Here is a 21,390-nt window from a genome sequence, read left to right as displayed (position 1 = left end):
AATACAACTTTAGGTATTTTTAAACGTTAATAATCGATCAAATTGTAGACGGGTCAATCTGTGTTCAATACAGGAAGACAACAAACTATGCTACTTTTCACGTCTTACGCACTCTCAACTGTGTTACCCAGTTCTTAGATGGCCTACTTCTTCATTGCACAAATGAATAACCTCAACCAAATTCCAGAGACTGGTGACATCCAGTGGAAGCGGTAGGAACTGAAAACAGGTTCCTAAGAACTATAATTTGCCAACGAGACCTCAGTGAACAGACAGACGTAAGGATTCACTACATGGTGCTGAAAAGAAAGTTCTGCTGTTCGGATAGCTTTATGTAGGCCCTAACAGTTTGTGGGCAATGTTTGTCACGTTATAGTGTATTGTTTAGTGTTGCATTGGGTTGTGTAGTGGCTTTGCTGGCATGCATCTATATTTTTTGTTGTTGTTGAGTTTGCCCGACCACACTGATGCCATTAATTCGGTATTACAGTGCAATAATAAAACTGGGGGAGACAAAAATGCAACTTTAGAATGTGGGGGAGTCATGTTCCCCCTGTCCCCAGTGAAGTTGCACCCCAAAGTTTAAAAGAAAAATGAACTCTGGTTTTTGCACAGCCAAATCACTCATCTACACCAATTTTTTTTTTAAACGCAACATGAATAGTGTTGGTCTCATTTTTCATGAGCTAAAATAAAAGATTTTCCCCTAAATGTTCCATACACACACAAAAAAAAGAGGCTTGTTTTGCTCTAATTTTGTCCAGCCACCTTGCAGGTGTGGCATATCATGAAGCTGATTTAACAGCATGATCATTACAAAGGTGCACCTTGTGCTGGGGAAAATAAAGGGATACTCTGAAATGTGCAGTTTTTTCACACAACACAAACCACCGATTTCTCATGTTTTGAGGGAGCGTGGAATTGGCATGCTGACTGCAGGAATGTCCACCAGAGCTGTTGCCAGAGAATGTAATGTTAATTTCTCTACCATAAGCTGCCGCCAATGTCGTTTTAGAGAATTTGTCAGTACGTCCAACCGGCCTCACTACCACAGACCACATGTAACCACGCCAGCCCAGGACCTCCACATCTGGCTTCTTCACCTGCGGGATCATCTGAGACCAGCCATGGATAGCTGATGAAACTGTGGGTTTGCACAACCAAATTATTTCTCAACAAACTGTCAAACTGTCTCAGGGAAGCTCAACTACATGCTCATCATCCTTACCAGGGTCTTTACCTGACTGCAGTTCAGCAAATGCTCACCTTTGATGGCCAGTGGCATGCTGGAGAAGTGTGCTCTTCACGGATGAATCCCAGTTTCAGCATGTAAAGCGCTGTGTAGGCGAGCGGTTTGCTGATTTTATAGGTTGTGAACAGAATGCCCATGGTGGCAGTGGGGTTATGGTATGAGCAGGCTAAAGCTACAGACAACTAACACAATTACATTTTATTGATGTCAATCTGAATGCACAGAGCTACCGTGATGAGATCCTGAGGCACATTGTCGTGCCATTCATCCACCAACATCACCTCATGTTTCAGCATGATAATGCACAGCCCCATGTCACATAGATCTGTACACAATTCCTGGAAGCTGAAAATGTCCCAGTTCTTCCATGGCCTGCATACTCACCAGACATGTCATAATTTGAGCATGTTTGGGAAGCTCTGGATCGACGTGTAGGACAGCAACTTCACACAGCCATTGAAGAGGAGTGGGAGTACATTCCACAGGCCACAATCAACAGTCTGATAAACTCTATGCGAAGGAGATGTGTCACGCTGCATGAGGCAAATGACGTCCCTACTTTTTTTTAAAGGTATCTGTGACAACAGATGCATATCTGTATTCACAGTCGTGTGAAATTCATAGATTAGGGACTAATTTATTTATTTCAATTGACTGATTTCCTTATGAATTGTAACTCAGTAAAATCTTTGAAATTGTTGTATGTTGCATGTATATTTTTATTCAGTGTATGTTTACACAGCATACCTCTGAAGACTCCTGTCCTCCAGTTTACTATCTAAGAACTTGTCTTCTTTCTTTTCCATCCATATAATTATAAACTAGCCTAGTCTGTAATTACCAACCTCCCCCTCACCCCAGAGCATCTCTCTCTCTCTCAAACATACATACATACATACAGTCATTGCTCCCTCCCTCCCCACACACACGCTCGAGCTTGGCAAGTGCACCCCCCCGAAGCTGGAGCTACGCTGTCCCACGAGCAGACGATTTCAGCACCTATTTCAGCACAGGACAGAATCCTTCACCGTCTCATGGCAACATGGCGACTGAGGTAAGACTTTCGGCTAATTTAACATCTTATTCGTTCGTGTGTAGTGGAAATGTATACATTTTTCTCCTTGTGAGAAAAATATAATGGTAGGTTGATTTTGTAGCGATATGCAGTCTATCCTCGCTGTGCCTTTGATTCAACCGATGAGAAACGGGCTGTTGGAATGAACGACGGACAGACGGTTTATTGTATCATTCCGTGGCGGGAGGCCCGTTTTAACACGACGGAAAACGGGGTTCAAGAGCAAGGAGGCAGTCCTGTAAGCAAACTGCATCAAACATCATATTTTACCGATCGACCAAATATAATGGTGGCTTTCTCATCCACACACATACCGGTTGCATAGCCTAGAGTATGTACTGAATGTCACAAAAAGAGTCACTGTCAATTCCGGTATCCACGAAGCATATATAACGTTACAGAACAAAAATATAAATACAACCATTTCAACGATTTTAGTGAGTTACAGTTCATTTATGGAAATCAGGCAGTTGAAATAAATAAATTATGCCCTAATATATAGATTTCACATGACTGGGCAGGGGCACAGCCATGGGTGGGCATGGGATGGCATAGGCCCACCCACTGAGGAGCCAGGCCTAGCCAATCAGAATTTGTTTTTCTCCACAATAGGGCTTTATTTCAGACATAAATACTCATCAGTTTCATTAGCTGTCTGGGAAGCTGGTCTCAGACGATTCCGCAGGTGAAGAAGCCGGATGTGGAGGTCCTGGGCTGGCTTGGTTACACGTGGTCAGTGGTTGTGAGGCCAGTTGGAAGTACTGACAAATTCTCTAAAACAACATTATGGTAGAGAAATTAACATTCAATTCTCGGGCAACAGCTCTGGTGGACAGTCCTGCAGTCAGCATGCCAATTGCACACTCCCTCTAAACTTGGCGTTGTGTGACAAAACTGAACATTTTAAAGTGGCTTTTTATTGTCTCCGGCACAAGATGCACCTGTGTAATGATCATTCTGTTAAATCAGCTTCTTGATATGCCACACCTGTCAGGTGGATGGATTGTCTTGACAAAGGAGAAATGCCCACTAATAAGGATGTAAACCAATTTGTGTACAATATTTGAGTGAAATAAGCTTTTTGGCGTATGGAACATTTCTGGGATCTTTTTTTTCTAGCTCATGAAACATGGGACAAACACTTTGTATTTTGCATTTATATTTTTGTTTGGTAATAATATATGCATCTTGCTCTAGAATGTGAGTCAGTCCAATTTGCTTGCGGGCACGCACCTAGAGGTTACTCCACTGTATCATGATCAGCACCATGGACAGCGGCAGAGCTGTGTGTGTACGTGTGTGTGCGTGTGGTCATATTTCTCATCACACATTCTTTGAGAATTTCAATACATTGCTATGCAGAGATTGCTGAATATTAAATGAGATTCAGTGGATCGTTAGAGATGTAGAGAAGTTTGCATCTGACTGTCACCTTGCTGTGCCTCCAACAAGTACAGTAGCAGTCATGGTCACTGTACTAACAAGATGTCAACAAGGATATATGACAATCACTGTTTCCATATAGCATCCATCAGGACAGGGTTTGAGAACTGCATGGTTTCCAATTGTAGCGGAGTTGGTTAGGCGAAGTATACTCACCTAATGAGTAACCTTGCCAAAGATCTGAAGACTTGTGATACCTTGCCTTTTGCTCAGTGGGCTTACACTGAGATGCTAATCTGTGTTCGACACCAGGTTGGTCACACATAGCAACTAAATAGGATTTGAATGCTCATTTCCAATTTCTAATCTGTACAGGATTGTAACGGCCTATGTTCCGTAGCCTGGATGTGCTGTGATGCTGTTTCATCTAACTAACAGCAACACACACACATGCACACACATGCTTGCACGCTCGATCACGAACAGCTTCCTCTAACAGCATCAACGTGTGTGTGTGTGTGTGTGTGTGTGTGTGTGTGTGTGTGTGTGTGTGTGTGTGTGTGTGTGAGAGAGAGAGCGAGACGGAGAGAGAGGCTGTGTGTGTCTGTGTTATAGCAGGTTGTAATGCTTAGCAGTGCTGAGGCCAGCAGGGCTGATGTCACTATGTGACAGGGTGACTGGCATGGTTGTAACTATTAATTTATGTTACAAGGTGAAGTACTGCCCAGTGATGATTTCTATACACAAAGCACATGTTCCTTCTCAGTGTGGTTCTGTGGCTCAGTTGGTAAGGTCACGGCACTAGTCACGTCGTGGGTTCAATTCCAAGAAGGGTACATGATACAAACAGTACCAGTCGAAAGTTTGGACACGCCTACTCATTCAATGGTATTTCTTTATTTTTACTATTTTCTACATTGTAGAATGACAGTGAAGACATCAAAACTATGAAATAACAAATGGAATCATGTAGTAATCAAAAGGTGTTAACCTCTCTTGGGTAGGAGGCTAGGATATGCATATTATTAGTCGATTTGGATAGAAAACACTCTAAAGTTTCTAAAACTGTTAAAATTATGAACTGATATGGCAGGTGAAACCCAGAGGACAAACCATCCCCAGAAAAATGTTTTCAGCCTACCACTGTTTTCAATGGCTGTCACTTTTATTATAAGGCGAAAGCCTCCCAGATTGCAATTCCTAGGGCTTCCACTAGATGTCAACAGTCTTTAGAAAGAGTTTCATGCAGAAAATTGCCAGAAATTATAGTTTTTCTAGGTGGCTCCCAATTTGGCTGTAGTGTTACCAAGCACGTGGAAGAGAGCGTGTTCTTTGTTATTTTTCTCCGGTAAAGACCGTAAAGATTCTCTGTCTTACATTTTACTGTTTATTTACGTATTAGGGTACCTAATGTTTGATTATAAACGTTGTTTGACTTGTTTGGAAAAGTTTATTAGTAACTTTTGGATTCATTTTGTGTGCATTTTGATGGAGAGAAACTGGGTGGCTTATTGACTGAAGCGCGCCAGCTAATCTTGAGTTTTTATGGATATAAAGAAGGACATAATCAAACAAAAGGACCATTTGTGATGTATCTGGGACCTTTTGGAGTGCCAACAGAAGAGGATCCTCAAAGGTAAGACATGTATTATATCGATATTTCTGACTTTCGTGGTGCACCTGCCTGGTTGAAATATGTTTTTCATGCTTTTGTATGCGGTGCACTGTCCTTAAATAATCGCATGGTGTGCTTTTGCCGTAAAGCCTTTTTGAAATGTGACACAGCGGCTGGATTAACAAGAAGTTAAGCTTTATTTTGATGTATTACACTTGTGATTTTATGAAAGTTAAATATTTATAATTCTGTAGTTTGAATTTTGCGGTCTGCAATTTTACCGGATGTTGGCCAGGTGAGACGCTGCCCATAAGAAGTTAACCAATGTAATAACCAAATCAGAATATATTTTATGTTTGAGATTCTTCAAAGTAGCCACCGTTTGCCTTGACGACAGCATTGCACACTCTTGGCATTCTCTCAAACAGCTTCACCTGGAATCCTTTTCCAACAGTCTTGAAGGAGTTCCCACATATGCTGAGCACTTGTTGGCTGCTTTTTCTTCCATCTGCGGTCCAACTCATCCCAAACCATCTCAATTGGGTTGAGGTCGGGTGATTGTGGAGGCCAGGTCATCTGATGCAGCACACCATCACTCTTCTTCTTGGTCAAATAGCCCTTACACAGCCTGGAGGTGTGTTGGGTAATTGTCTTGTTGAAAAACAAATGGTAGACCCACTAAGCACAAACCAGAAGGGATGGCGTATCGCTGCAGAATGCTGTGGTAGCCATGCTTGTTAAGTGTACCTTGAATTCTAAATAAAACAGACAGTGTCACCAGCAAAGCACCATCACACCACCTCCTCCATTTTTCATGGTGGAAACCACACATGCGGAAATCATCCGTTCACCTACTCTGCGTCTCACAACTACACAGCAGTTGGAACCAAAAATCTCAAATTAGGACTCATCAGACCCATTAACAGATTTCCACCGGTCTAATGTCTAGTTCTTGTGTTTCTTGGCCCAAGCAAGTCTCTTCTTATTATTGGTGTCCTTTAGTAGTGGTTTCTTTGCAGCAATTTGATCATGAAGGCCTGATTCACAGTCTCCTCTGAACAGTTGATGTTGAGATGTGTCTGTTTCTTGAACTCTGTGAAGCATTTATTTGGGCTGCATTTTCTGAGGCTGGTAACTTATCCTCTGCAGCAGAGGTAACTCTGGGTCTTCCTGTCCTGTGGCGGTCCTCATGAGAGCCAGTTTCATCATAGTGCTTGATGGTTTTTGCGACTGCACTTGAAGGAACTTTCAAAGTTCTTGACATTTTCTGTATTGACTGGCCTTGTCTTAAAGTCATGAGGGACTGTCATTTCTCTTTGCTTATTTGAGCTGTTCTTGCTGTAATATGGACTTGGTCTTTTACCAAATAGGGCTATCTTCTGTATACCACCCCTACCTTGTCACAACACAACTGATTGGTTCAAACGCATTAAGAAGGAAAGAAATTCAACAAATTAACTTTTAACAAGTCACACCTGTTAATTGAAATGCATTCCAGGTGACTACCTCATGAAGCTGGTTGAGAGAATGCCAAGAGTGTGCAAAGCTGTCATCAAGGCAAAGGGTGGCTACTTTGAAGAATCTCTAATGTAAAATATATTTTGATTTGTTAAACACTTTTTTAGTTACTTCATGATTCCATTTGTGTTATTTCATAGTTTTGATGTCTTCAGTATTATTCTACAATGTAGAAGATAGTAAAAATAAAGAAAACCCCTTGAATGAGTAGGTGTCCAAACTTTTGACTGGTACTGTACTTACTGTAAAAATCTATCCACTCACTGTGCAGCTTGTTGCTGGTAAGTGGGTTAGCTGAGTGGCATATTTTATTATTATATTACCCTGTTAGACAAATCATTGTTTAGAAAATGTATTAAAGCAATAACATGCCACTTTGTAAACACTTTTGTCCAAACAGTACAGTAAATGTATGCATTTTTAGTGTAATTCTTGCAGGAATTTAACCCTTAATTTTTAAGTTCCTACCGCCATGCTCTAACCAACAAATCCACATGCACATAGAAGTGCGTGGATAAACTCACACCAACATGATTGTTTTTACTGCAACGCAGGCACTAAGGAATAGGTTGCCATTTTGGACACAGACTTAGTGTCCTTGGGTGTTGTTCTGACTCCTCTATCCTCTATAGATGGGTGGGGCTCAGAGCTGTCACAGTCTACTGTACTGTATGTCTGTGAGGCCTCAGCTGAGGCCAGTGACTCAGTGTTTCGCCTCAGGGAATCTCACTGTCTGGCCTGGCCCACTGTGTGTGTGTGTGTGTGTGTGTGTGTGTGTGTGTGTGTGTGTGTGTGTGTGTGTGTGTGTGTGTGTGTGTGTGTGTGTGTGTGTGTGTGTGTGTGTGTGTGTGTGTGTGTGTGTGTGTGTGTGTATGAGGCATAATGTGTTAAGATCTTTGCTGTCTTTAATGAGCACAATTGTTGCCCTTGTCAGACTGTGAGTGTGTGTGTGTGTTCTCTCAGACCCACTGGTTAGTGGAGCACAGTTTGTGTAGTCTGTGTGTGAGAGCGGGTGCATGTGTGTCTGAACATGTGTAGCTGTAAGTAAGGCAGTGGAGCTAAGTGCTGAGCTGTCAGATTGATCTTTTGTGTTTCCAGGCCTTGGAGTCGATGGCAGAGCTGTGCTGATTTTCTCTGGTGGTCTGCCAGCAGTCTTGTCCAAGTTCCATCAATCATGTGCATGCATACACGCAAGCACACACACACGCAAGCACACACACACGCAAGCACACACGCAAACACACACACACACACACACACACACACACACACACACACACACACACACACACACACACACACACACACACACACACACACACACACACACACACACACACACACACACACACACACACACACACACACACACACTGGCGACACATATCATGTCCAAGCCCATCAATTATCCATGACATATTTAATGTGAACAGGCTGCTGCAGTTTGTTACCATCAGCCACTGGAGTCTCAAATGAACAGCACATTTTACACACACACACACACACACACACACACACACACACACACACACACACACGCACACACAGTCTCATATAGGCCTGAGTCAGTGGCCTAGAACAATCTTTTCTAAATGTTGAGTCAAGAATAAATGCTGAGTTGTTTCCTATTAGACCACAACTGAAGACTAGTTTGATTAAATAGAACTCTGAGATAAAATGACAATGGCTGTTCTGTGGTCATAATAATAATATATTGTTTGTTATATCTTGCAATTTGACAAGAATTGCAGGGTACTACATCCAGAGGAAAACAGTCATACCAAGCTGGTTGTTGAGAAGGAAAGGGTGCCTTCTGTACAAGGTCCTTGTATGCTGACTGTCAGGGAATGTTTCACACACAGTTTGTGTGGGGGGGCTTGTATACCCTGCTGACAGGGGCCACACCATGTCTGAGACAACACTGAGGCACACTGTCACACTGATGAACTGAAGAGAGGATCACAGTACTACACAGGCGAGAGATTGAGAGACAGACAGACCGAGTGAGAGGAAGAGAGACCCAGACAGACAGACAGACTGAAGTAGATAGAGAGATCTGCTTACAGAGGAAGAAAGAGGAGAGATGGAGGTGAGGCCAATGAAAAGGGATGAAAGGAGAGAGGCATGGAGGGAGAGAGCGAGCCATACAGTGAGACAGAAAACAGAAGCGATGTGTAATGATCTAGTAATTGTTCTCTCCAATCAGTCCCCTCTAAGGAATAATGTAATTTGTGTTTGTGTGTGTGTGTGTGTGTGTGTATGACTGTGTGTGTGTGAATGCGTGCAGTTACTGTTGTGTAACTAGCCTGTTTTTTTTCATTTGTAACATTTTAACAAGAAAATAAAAGTATTGCACATTTGGTTTCTTCTGTAAATAGTCTGTGTTTTTGTTGTTTCCAAGCAGCCTGTTCCTCTTGAATGATACAATAGGGCAAAATGTTGATTTCTGCCTAAATAGACATACCCAAACATAATTATATAAGGGCACAAGGCGAGACCCAAATGCAGACACAGGAGGCAGATGGTTACGCTCCAATATTTATTACACCTAAAGGGGTAGGCAAAAGGCAGGTCGGGGACAGGCAAGAGTTCATAAACCAGGACAGAGTCCAAACAGTACCCGGGGATAGGCAGGTTCGAGGCCAGGACAGGCAAGGGTTCAGTGAACAGGTCAGAGTCCAAACAGTACCAGGGGATAGGCAGGTTCGAGGTCAGGACAGGCAAGGGTTCAGTGAACAGGTCAGAGTCCAAACAGTACCAGGGGATAGGCAGGTTCGAGGCCAGGACAGGCAAGGGTTCAGTGAACAGGTCAGAGTCCAAACAGTACCAGGGGATATGCAGGCTCGAGGTCAGGACAGGCAAGGGTTCAGTGAACAGGTCAGAGTCCAAACAGTACCAGGGGATAGGCAGGCTCAAGGTCAGGACAGGCAGAGTGGTCAGGCAGGCGGATTTGGCGTCAGGACAGGCAAGGGTCAAAACCAGGAGGGCTAGGAAAAAACAGAGACTGGGAAAAATAGGAGCTAGGAGAAACACTGGTTGACTTGGCAAAACAAGACGAACTGGCACAGAGAGACAGGAAACAGGAGACACCTGGAGGTGGGTGGAGACAATCACCAAGACAGGTGAAACAGATCAGGGCGTGACAAATGATGCTTTCTAAATATAGTAACAATAAATTATAAACGACTTACTATAAGATTTTACATTTTTTATAACTAAAATAAATATGATTATACAAAGGGACAGTACAATATTGGCACCATTTCATATAACTTACAACAGAGAATTTTCTCCTAAGCATCCACTGAGCGGCGCAGAGACACCATTCAATGTGTGCAGACTCGTTACAACTTCAGCTTTAAGCACAAGGTGATTTTGTCTGTCTGTGACCAAGAGAAAATGGTCTTGTTTAAATTCTAAGAAATTATTTAGTATGTTTGCATGTTGAGAGCTCTGGATCCGGCTGAGAATATCACAGGCTGGACTGTCACTGTTTATATGCCATCACACAGGCTTGGCTCAGTCGCTCAGAGGAAGAGCAAATTGATTATTTGTCTGGATAGGTCAGAACATTTGACACTTCATTCCCTATACAAATGTGGGGTCTGAAACCTGACACTTCAAGTCAGCTCCGCTGAGAGAGTGGGTGCGGAGAGCAGAAAGATGGGTCTTTCTGGCACTATAAGGGACGGGATCCTACAACGTTCACAGAGCGCTTTGTACACCAGAATGTCAGTCCAGAACCGCTCAGAGGTTTTTAAGACAAGTGTTGTGCATACAGTATGTGTTGTAACTTCTATTAGAAATTGGCTAAGGAAGAATCTCAGCCAATGAGAAGATCAGAACCTTATTCTGTGTTCATTATGAGTGAACGCATGTCTTTATACTTTGAAGTAAAACAGTACATGGATTCCTATTACCAACAGGGGTCACACTAGAATTCAGAAACCAGCATTTTAAACTGTTTCACCTGCATTTTTTTTTTGAAAGTCAAGTGTTTTTTATTATTTTTATTCAATAGAGTGATCAGGGGTATGCAACTATAGTTTTCCTTCACAAAATAATAATACATTAGTGCAACACATTTGGCAGAAAATAGCTTCATTTTCATCAGATGACAACAGAAGTGCAACACTATTAGGCTGGCAGCCACACAAGCTTACAAAGAAAAAGTATGGCCATCATTTTTCTAACGTTTATCATAGAAAGAATGTAGCCAGCTACACTATATACACAAAAGAATGTGGACACCCCTTTAAATTAGTGGATTCTGCTATTTCAGCCACAACCATTGATGACGGGTGTATAAACTCGAGCACACAGTCATGAAATCTCCATAGACAAACATTGGCAGTAGAATGGCCTGACTGAAGCGCTCAGTGACTTTCAACATGGCACTGTCATAGGATGCCACCTTTCCAACAAGTCAGTTCATAAAATGTCTGCCCTGCTAGAGCTGCCCCGGTCGACTGTAAGGGCTGTTAGTGTGAAGTGGAAACATCTAGGAGCAACAATGGCTTAGCTGTGAAGTGGTAGGCCACACAAGCTCACAGAACGTGACCGCTGAGTGCTGAAGCGCATTACGCGTAACAATCTCCTGTCCTCGGTTGCAACACTCACTACCGAGTTCCAAACTGACTCTCGTAGCAGCGTCAGCACAAGAACTGTTCATCGGGAGTTTAATGAAATGGTCCTGGGCGAGCAGCCGCACACACTCCTAAGAACACCATGCGTAATGCCAAGCGTCGGCTGGAGTGGTGTAAAGCTCGCCACTGGAGCAGTGGAAACGTGTTCCCTGGAGTGATGAATCACGCGGCACCATCTGGCAGTCCAACGGATGAATCTGAGTTCGTCAGATGCCAGGAGAACGCTACCTGCCCAAACACATAGTGCCAACTAAAACATTTGGTGGAGGAGGAATAATGTTCTGGGGCTGTTTTTCTTTGTTCTGGCTAGGCCCCTTTGTTCCAGTGAAGGGGAATCTTAACGCTACAACATACAATGTCATTCTAGACGATTTTGTCCTTCCAACTTTGTGGCAACAATTTGAGGAAAACCCTTTCCTGTTTCTGCATGATTTTTGCCACAAAGCGAGGTCCATACAGAAATTGTTTGTCGAGATTGGTGTGGAAGAACTTGACTGGCCTGCACGAAGCCCTGACATCAACCCCATCGAACACCTTTGGGATGAATTGGAACGTCGACTGCGAGCCAAGCCTATTCGCTCAACATCAGTGCCCGACCTCACTAATGCTCTTGTGGCTGAATGGAAGAAAGTGACCACAGCAATATTTCAAAATCTAGTGGAAAGCCTTCCCAGAAGAGTGGAGGCCGTTTATTTTTATTTAACCTTTATTTGACATGCTTGGCCAATTGTGTGCCGCCCTATGGGACTCCAATCACGGCCGGTTGTGATACAGCCCGGGATCGAAACAGGGTCTGGAGTGACTCTTCTAGTACTGAGATGCAGTGCCTTAGACCGCTGTGCCACTCGGGAGCCCTGTTATAGTAGCAAAGGGGGGACCAACTCTATATTAATGTCCATGATTTTGGAATGAGATGTTTGATGAGCATGTGTCCACATGCTTTTGGTCATGTAGTGTACATTTCCTCATGTTTTGCTTGAAGTTAATCTTGTATTTTACCAAAGAAAAGTAGGCTACGCCGAGAAGAGCACCATAGAAATGTAGCTACGTATGATTCAGATGTTCGTGAATTCTCATGGGAGTGGAAAAGTGCAATTGAAGCACAAAATTGGTCTGATGCCAAGCAGAAATTACGATTAGACACATTTTAGATCTGCATTTACAAAACGTAGCAAGATATTTCTTATGCATTGTATATATTTTTTTCTGCGAGGAAAAACGCGATATTCTGCGTTAACCGTACCCCTGATCAAGTACATGAAATATATCTATAATATGCAGCTTGACAATACCATTTATAGTTTCAATTTCAAGCTTCATAACATCTTTGTATTTCATGCTATTCAAATTCCTGTAGCTACCTCATCACTCAAAAAGGCAACATTGAGGAAAAAATAACGCTTGTTGTGGTAAACAAGCAACAGAAGGATGGAGAGAAAAAAAGAAGGAAGGAGGAATAACCTGAGGTAGAGAAAAAACACTAATCTCATGGGACTAATTGAAGACTGCCGGAGCCTGGCTCCCTTTTTCTCTCTCCCCCTTTCCCCTCTGGAATTTCATGAGAAATAATGCAGAGATTATAAATTCATGAGTAGTGGCCTTGGAGGCATCTACTGTATGTGTGTGTGTGTTCATGATTAGTGGCATGCTTACGGATGCACAAATGCAGCTTTCCTCCTGGGCGGTTAGCTGAGCACAGAAAGTGTGTGTGTGTGTGTATGCTTCTGTTGTCAGTTCAAAAGTAGGCCAAACCTACTTAGCCTACTGTTTAGATTACATGGTCTCCAATGAATATGACGAACATGGTTTTGAGCCCCAGTCACCTAACAATGTTTTGTGAGCTAACATGATTCCTCAGACCTAAGGCAATGTTAGTCATGCGAGCGTAGTTCACCGAACCACCTCTGCTACATTAGAGGTTCTAGTTTAGCTCAGTTGGTAGGAGCAGAGCGCTAAGGTCATTGGTATAATTCACAGAGAGATCACTTACACATTCTGCAATGACTGTTTGTAATGTCTTGTGTTGTAACAGCATGTAAAGTTACTCTTTGTAAACCTATGGCAATGAGGAGAAAGTTTGTTAGCAGGCTGTCTGCACGTCAGTTCTATGGTCGATATTGATATGACTGTACAGAGCTTTGTGTTTCTAGGAATATAGAAGGTACTGATATCTGTATGCCTGCAAGCCCATAGTCATCTCTGTCTCTCTTTCTCTCTCTCTCTCTCTGCTCCGTCTCTTAATTATTTATCTTCCCCCCCGCTCTCTCTATTTTTATCTCTCCATCTCTATCTCTGTATTTAGGCCTGTTTCCGTTGCTGTTAGGACATATTATTTCATGCTTCCCCTAGCAACAGTGTAGGACGAAGTAATTACCATGGTAATTACATCACTATTAATAAGGTCTTAATGATGTCTTGATGTCTTGATCACTGAGTTTGATCTGTTGCAATGATTGTAGCACAATAATGTTATGTCATTGTCAACAAGATTTGTGATGGGTGTGTGTTTTAATGGATGGGTGTGTGTGTGATATAAGTAACTGTGATTGGAACATACCGATATGTTTGCTCTCTGTTTTGAAACACTCTGTGGTACCAACACAGACAGACAGATAGACAGACAGACAGACAGACAGACAGACAGACAGACAGACAGACAGACAGACGGGGGATATTACCCCTAGCGTCTGAGAGATCAAGACAATAAAGGGACTGTACTGTATTGTGTTTGGATGCTTTCACCTGCCTGTTTTAGATGAAGGTGGTGAAATGGGAGGTTCCAGTAAGAAGACCAACTACTGTAGCTCTCACAGTCACACGTCAGAATTAGACGTTCATCCATGTTTCTCAAACCTCAAACGTCAAATTTCAAAGTTGTTTCAGACGTCAAATTTCGAAGTGTTTAGGGTTAGGTTTAGGCGTTAACTTCTTAGTGATCCCTTCGAGCGCCAATCCCGTTGACGGGTTTGATTTGACAACACACAGTGGAATAGCAGCGCGCCAAATTCAAAAACAGAAATACTCATAATAATAATTCATGAATCATACAAGTGTTATATATCGGTTTAAAGATGAACTTCTTGTTAATCCAGCCATAGTGTCAGATTTCAAAAAGGCTTTACGGCAAAAGCAAACCATGATATTATCTGAGGACAACACCCCATCAAACAAACACATGAAAATCACATTTCAACCCGCCAGGCGCGACACAAAAGTCTGAAATAATGATATAATTCATGCCTTACCTTCGAAGATCTTCTTCTGTTGGCACTCCAATATGTCCATTAAATATCACAAATGGTTCTTTGTTCGATAAATTCTGTCGTTATGTCTCCAAAATGTCAATTTGATCCAGAAAAACACAGATTTCAACTTGCGCTACATGACTACAAAGTATCTAATATAGTTAGTTACCTGTAAACTTGATCCAAACATTTCAAACAACTTTCCAAATCCAACTTTAGGTATTTTTAAACGGAAATAATAAACTGTGTTCAATACCGGACGAAAACAAAGTGGAGTGAGCTTTCAGGTCGTGCGCCCCAACAACAACAGTACACTAGACTCAACCCTCGTTCTGAACTGTCCTACTTCTTCATTTCTCAAAGGAAAAACATCAACCAATTTCTAAAGACTGTTGATATCTAGTGGAAGCGATAGGAACTTCAAGCAAGTGCCTTTGAAATCTAGATCCACATAGAAAATTCATTAAAAAGAGAGTGACCTCAAAAAATAATTTTCCTGGATGGTTTGTCCTTGGGGTTTCGTCTGCCAAATAAGTTCTGTTATACTCACAGACATAATTCTAACAGTTGTAGAAACTTTAGAGTGTTTTCTATCCAAATCTACTAACTAATAATATGCATATCCTGGCTTCTGGGCCTGAGTAGCAGGCAGTTTACTTTGGGCACACTTTTCATCCGGACGTGAAAATAGTGCCCCCTTGCCTTAAGCAGTTTTAACGTCAAGATCTTAAGGGCCTGCATTCATTACGAATGGTTAAGGTAAGGGTTAAGGTTTGGGATAGCCTTAAAACAAAAATCTGCTTATGTCCTTCAAATGTTGATATTTGGATGCGTTGACAATCAAACATAATTCAATATCCAGTTTAAAAATATAGCATTTGCGATGTCATCAACAGCTATTGTTTCCATTCAACCCAGGGTTCAACTAAAAATAGACAATATATATAGCCCTAGGGTTTCAAGCTTCGGTTGATTTCAAATCTTCAAGTTAATCATTTACAGTGGGGCAAAAAAGTATTTAGTCAGCCACCAATTGTGCAAGTTCTCCCACTTAAAAAGATGAGAGAGGCCTGTAATTTTCATCATAGGTACACTTCAACTATGACAGACAAAATGAGAAAAAAAATCCAGAAAATCACATTGTAGGATTTTTTATGAATTTATTTGCAAATGATGGTGGAAAATAACTATTTAGTCAATAACAAAAGTTTCTCAATACTTTGTTATATACCCTTTGTAAGGGAATACCCCCCTGAATTGGACAAAAATGAATGGCAAGATATTGGCATTGGACAAACCATATACACGATGTCCAATACCACCCAAAGCGGCGTTGATTCGTGCAAAGTATATGGCAAATGCCATATGGCAATTGCCAATTGTAACACTTCAAAAATCCAACAGGGGGCGAGTGCGCTCCACCGGGGTTTTTCATATTGGAAATGCAACCCAAGTCAACATCCAAAAGCAAAATTTTGAAAAAAGGATTTTTTTTTCAAAAACTTTTCACCCCTTAAAAAAGTGCTTTCTGGGCCGTTTTTCGAAATTCTTTCGATTTTTTTGTCAATTACACATGTGTAAGAACTGTATGAATATACTTTTGTCCAATTTTGTTATCATATTTTTTTTTTTAATTACATGCGCATAAGACATATGTTTTGTCCATTTGCAATATGATTTCATAGGAAGTCAAAAGTCAAAAATGTCAAAATTTGGTAAAAAACTTCACACATCCTTAAAAAAGTGCTTTCTGGACCGTTTTTCAAAATTATTTCGATTTTTGTGTCAATTACACATGTATAAGAACTTTATCAACATACTTTAGTCATACTTTATTATCTTTTTTTTTTTTTTTTTTACTTGTGTGCATAAGGCATATGTTTTCTCCATTTGGAATATGATTTCATAGGAAGTCAAAAGTCAAAAGTCAAAAATACACACGTATAAGAACTGTATCAACATACTTTATTCGTATTTTATTATCATTATTTTTTTTATTTTTTTTTTACTTGTGCATAAGGCATATGTTTTGTCCATTTGCAATATGATTTAATAGGATGTCAAAAGTCGAAAATGTGATTTTTTTTAAAAACTTTAAAAACAAAAAAAAAGTGCTTTCTGGACCGTTTTTCGAAATTGTTTCGATTTTAAGACAATTAATCATGTGTAAGAAGTGTATGAATATACTTTTGTAAAATGTTATTATCATAATTTTTTTTTTTTACTTGTGCATAAGGAATATGATTTGTCCATTTGCAATATGATTTCATAGGAAGTCAAAAGTCAAAGTCAAAAGTCCATTTTTTTGGGGCCAAAATTGACTGAACTGATGAACTCGGGACGGCCGGGCAGTGATAGTTGTTCATTTCCATCACTCGTTGTGTTGATTTCATCATGTCCATTTGGTGATGTTTTTTCACTATAGAATCATATTGCTAATGCACGTGCATTTGCAATATGTTTCAATGGGCATTTACCATCACGAATTTGTCATGCTATAAAAATCCTGCAGGAATGTGAAATTGACTGGCCCGATGAACTCGGGATGGCTTTGCAGTGATTCTGGTTCATCTCAATCGCTCGTTAGTGTTGATTTCAGAATGTCCATTTGGTGATGTTTTTTCACTATGGAATCATATTGCAAATGCATGTGCAACTGGTCACCCAAAAATAAAAAAATGTTGATTTCATTATGTCCATTTGTTTATGTTTCCTTTTTCAAAGTCACTGTGCATTTGCAATATGTTTCAATGGGCAGGTACCATCACGAATTTGTCATGCTATAAAAATCCTGCAGGAATGTGAAATTGACTGGCCCGATGAACTCGGGATGGCTTTGCAGTGATTCTGGTTCATCTCAATCGCTCGTTAGGGTAGATTTCAGAATGTCACTTTTGGTGATGGTACCTCACTGTTTAAACATATTGCAAATGTACAAGAGTCAAGTGGACAAGAGTCCATCAGTCAATTAGATATCATTCTGACACCAAACTGATACAAACTGACACCAAACCCACTTTTTCCAACTCGTTTAGTAGCCAACTATTACATACTTCAGAGCTGGCCCAAAATTCACAACGCCTTCGGTTCAAACCATAAAAAAACCATAAAACACGTAGTTACGTTCTAGCTGCGGGTCCATTTCTTATGTTATGTGTTGGCCTAGCTGAGGCGACCCCGAATCCCAAGTTTCGGCTCGATAGGTCATTTGGTGTCCGAGAAAAACCCTAATTGGTGCTGAAAATCCACTTTTTTCCATGCCTTGCTACGGGGTCCTTGAACGGCCTAGGGATTATGGTAATGCCATTTCCTGCTCTCTGTGTCTTTAAGCACCGCACTTTATCACCACTCCACTACGTCCCTCCATCCTTCCTGTGTGTGTGTGAGGGAGCTTTTCTTTGACATCTGTTGGGAGAAATGACTGATTTACAGTTCAGAAGGGTTACCTAGTCACACATATGAAATTTTGGAGAGATCAGACTTTTTTAACCCCTCGAAACAGCCCCTGAGACACCAATTATGGCACGTCCGGTTGGCACAGGAAGCTATAAGTCAACACATATCTTGATTGACATAGCCACAGAATCCTGAGTTTTAAGTCTTTACGTTAAGAATTGACTGATCTACACAGGGTTGAATGCACTATGTCTATCAAACTGCAGGCAGTGTATGGGTATACACTTTTAGGGTGATTTTAACCACTTCCGGTTGCTCCAGGAAGCTTAGATTCGACACAGGTAGACCTCATAGTGGCCTGATGGACTGTCATAGAAGACAGGTTCATAAGGCATTCATAACCCACATAGGAATCAGGTTGAATTTAGAGGTGCAGGCAATGTATTCCTATGGGGAGAGAAGTCAAAGCAAGCTGTTTCAAGTAAACACCTTATTTTTACTGTGAAGGGTTAATGCCACACGGTCAAGGTTAGGCTTGCACGGATCGGGAGGACCTCAGGAACGTACCCGAGGTCGAATTGTGCTTCTCACCCTAACGGTTCTCTCACTGCCACCCAAAATCAAATGACATTGTGGGGCAGGCTTCATTTTGGGCCTTCTTCTTTTCAAGTTCGCTGCACTCAGAACGAGCTACGGTCAAGCGGGGCATCTCGTTGAACTCGGCACAGTCTGGAGACTATGGTGATGCCATTTTTTGTGTTGAGGCCCATAATTCACAGCGCCTTCAGTTTAAAACATAATAAAAAGGTAAAACACATAGTTACGTTCTAGCTGCGGGTCCAGTTCGGACATTATGTGAAGGCCTATGTGAGGCGACCCCGAATCCCGAGTTTCGGCTCAATAGGTCATTTGGTGTCCGAGAAAAACCCTAATTGGTGCTGAAAATCCACTTTTTTCCATGCCTTGCTACGGGGTCCTTGAACGAGCTATCGGACAGAAACGTTGGGGTCCGTCTCTATGGGCCGAGCCGGTTTCAATGCACCTAGCCTTGCGTCTCTGAGACTTTTCTAAACGTCGTCATTTTCGTAATGGTCAAAATGAATTGAAGGTATTGCAAATGTACGAGGCTGTTTCTCGGTCCGAGAACCGTCTAGAGCCACGTAACTCACCACGCACCATCGACCGGAGGTCTAGAACAGGTTTCTAAAGTTTCGGAACTCTAGGTCTGACGGTTCTTTTTTAGCTCCAACAAAGCTAACTATTGCAGCCACTGTCTGTCTCTACGCACCCCAATACGTCCCTCCATCCAAGTTGTGTTTTAGTGTGATTTTTTTTTCCTTTGATTTTTTTGGGGAAAATGACTGATATACAGTTCATGGGGGTTGCCTAATCACATATATGAAGTTTTGGACAGATCTGACTTTTTTAACCCTTCGAAACAGCCCCTGAGACACCATTTAAGGCACTTCCGGTTGGCACAGGAAGCTATAAATAAACTCATATCCTGATTGGGGTATGCCTTTACATAATCCTGAGTTTTAAGTCTTTACGTTAAGAACTGAGTTATTTACGGAGGGTTTAGTATGTGTGTGTTATTTCAGAAAATCATAGAAAATCACAGAAATCTCGCAGAGCTCCGCAGCACACTTTAAAAAGATTCGTATGAACACCCTGCAACTGGATCTGTAACCGTTGAAAAAAAATCCTGCCTATTTGTGAACATCACCAAGTTGTCATTGTTCCGTTTCTCTTAAATGACGATAGATAAATGGCTGGTTCTTTTTTTATTGACACCGGAGGCTCCTTGACTTTGACCTGAAGTGGAAAAATAATTTCTCTATTTCCATTTTGGACCTTTAATCCCAGAAAAATGGCCATAACTCAAAAACCGTTGAGGCCTAGACGCCATCTTGTTCGGGGCCAACTGCCCATTATGCCAAACCTACGCTCACCAAGTTTCGGCTTCGAAATATTTTCCGTTTTCGAGATAAGGCCCCGTCGTGATTCGTGATGTTTTGCCAAATTGCCATATGATTCCGTATGCCCTCTTGTGGGAATTTCCGGGATAGCGGAAAAATGGTCAAAAAATTGTTTATTTTATAAAAAAGAAAACCGAATGTCCGACAAAGTTCATTTGATGACTTCCCGGTAGGTCCGGCCCTACCGCACGGCCCGACGCCGACCGCAAATTTTACAAAAGATTTCGGACGTCTAGTAAGGGACCGTACATTTGCAATATGGACTTTTTCACTAATCATACACAAAATGCCAAAATGTTCCCTTAAGGTATGTTGGCAATGACAGAGGTCAAACGTTTTCTGTAAGTCTTCACAAGGTTTTCACACACTGTTGCTGGTATTTTGGCCCATTCCTCCATGCAGATCTCCTCTACAGCAGTGATGTTTTGGGGCTGTTGCTGGGCAACATGGACTTTCAACTCCCTCCAAAGATTTTCTATGGTGTTAAGATCTGGAGACTGGCTCCAGGACCTTGAAATGCTTCTTACGAAGCCACTCCTTCGTTGCCCGGGCGGTGTGTTTGGGATCATTGTCATGCAGAAAGACCCAGCCACGTTTCATCTTCAATGCCCTTGCTGATGGAAGGAGGTTTTCACTCAAAATCTCACGATACATGGCCCCATTCATTCTTTCCTTTACACGGATCAGTCGTCCTGGTCCCTTTGCAGAAAAACAGCCCCAAAGCATGATGTTTCCACCTCCATGCTTCACAGTAGGTATGGTGTTCTTTGGATGCAACTCAGCATTCTTTGTCCTCCAAACACGACGAGTTGAGTTTTTACCAAAAAGTTATATTTTGGTTTCATCTAACCATATGACATTCTCCCAATCTTCTTCTGGATCATCCAAATGCTCTCTAGCAAACTTCAGACTGGCCTGGACATGTACTGGCTTAAGCAGGGGGACACGTCTGGCACTGCAGGATTTGCCTGGCGGCGTAGTGTGTTACTGATGGTAGGCTGTGTTACTTTGGTCCCAGCTCTCTGCAGGTCATTCACTAGGTCCCCCTTCAAACCAAGCTGCTTACCTATTGCAGATTCAGTCTTCCCAGACTGGTGCAGGTCTGCAATTTAGTTTCTGGTGTCCTTTGACAGCTCTTTGGTCTTGGCCATAGTGGAGTTTGGAGTGTGACTGTTTGAGGTTGTGGACAGGTGTCTTTAATCCTGATAACAAGTTCAAACAGGTGCCATTAATACAGGTAACGAGTGGAGGACAGAGGAGCCTCTTAAAGAAGAAGTTACA

The 21,390-nt window shown here is 41.8% G+C and overlaps 1 protein-coding gene across 1 annotated transcript in view; it reads left to right on the top strand.

The window, feature by feature from the left end:
* The first annotated feature begins 2,229 nt into the window (after positions 1–2,229).
* LOC139381740 (golgin subfamily A member 7B-like) overlaps positions 2,230–21,390 on the top strand; it is a 47,504-nt gene continuing 28,343 nt past the window's right edge. The window contains exon 1 of the mRNA XM_071125483.1: positions 2,230–2,306. Coding sequence (XP_070981584.1) covers positions 2,295–2,306 — 12 coding nt within the window. The 5' untranslated portion in view covers positions 2,230–2,294. The remainder of the gene's footprint in view (positions 2,307–21,390) is intronic.

Source organism: Oncorhynchus clarkii, chromosome 23 (genome assembly GCF_045791955.1).
Source record: "Oncorhynchus clarkii lewisi isolate Uvic-CL-2024 chromosome 23, UVic_Ocla_1.0, whole genome shotgun sequence".
NCBI lineage: Eukaryota > Metazoa > Chordata > Actinopteri > Salmoniformes > Salmonidae > Oncorhynchus > Oncorhynchus clarkii.
Note: the sequence above shows the minus strand (reverse complement) of the source record. Positions and strands in the feature narration are given on the sequence as shown.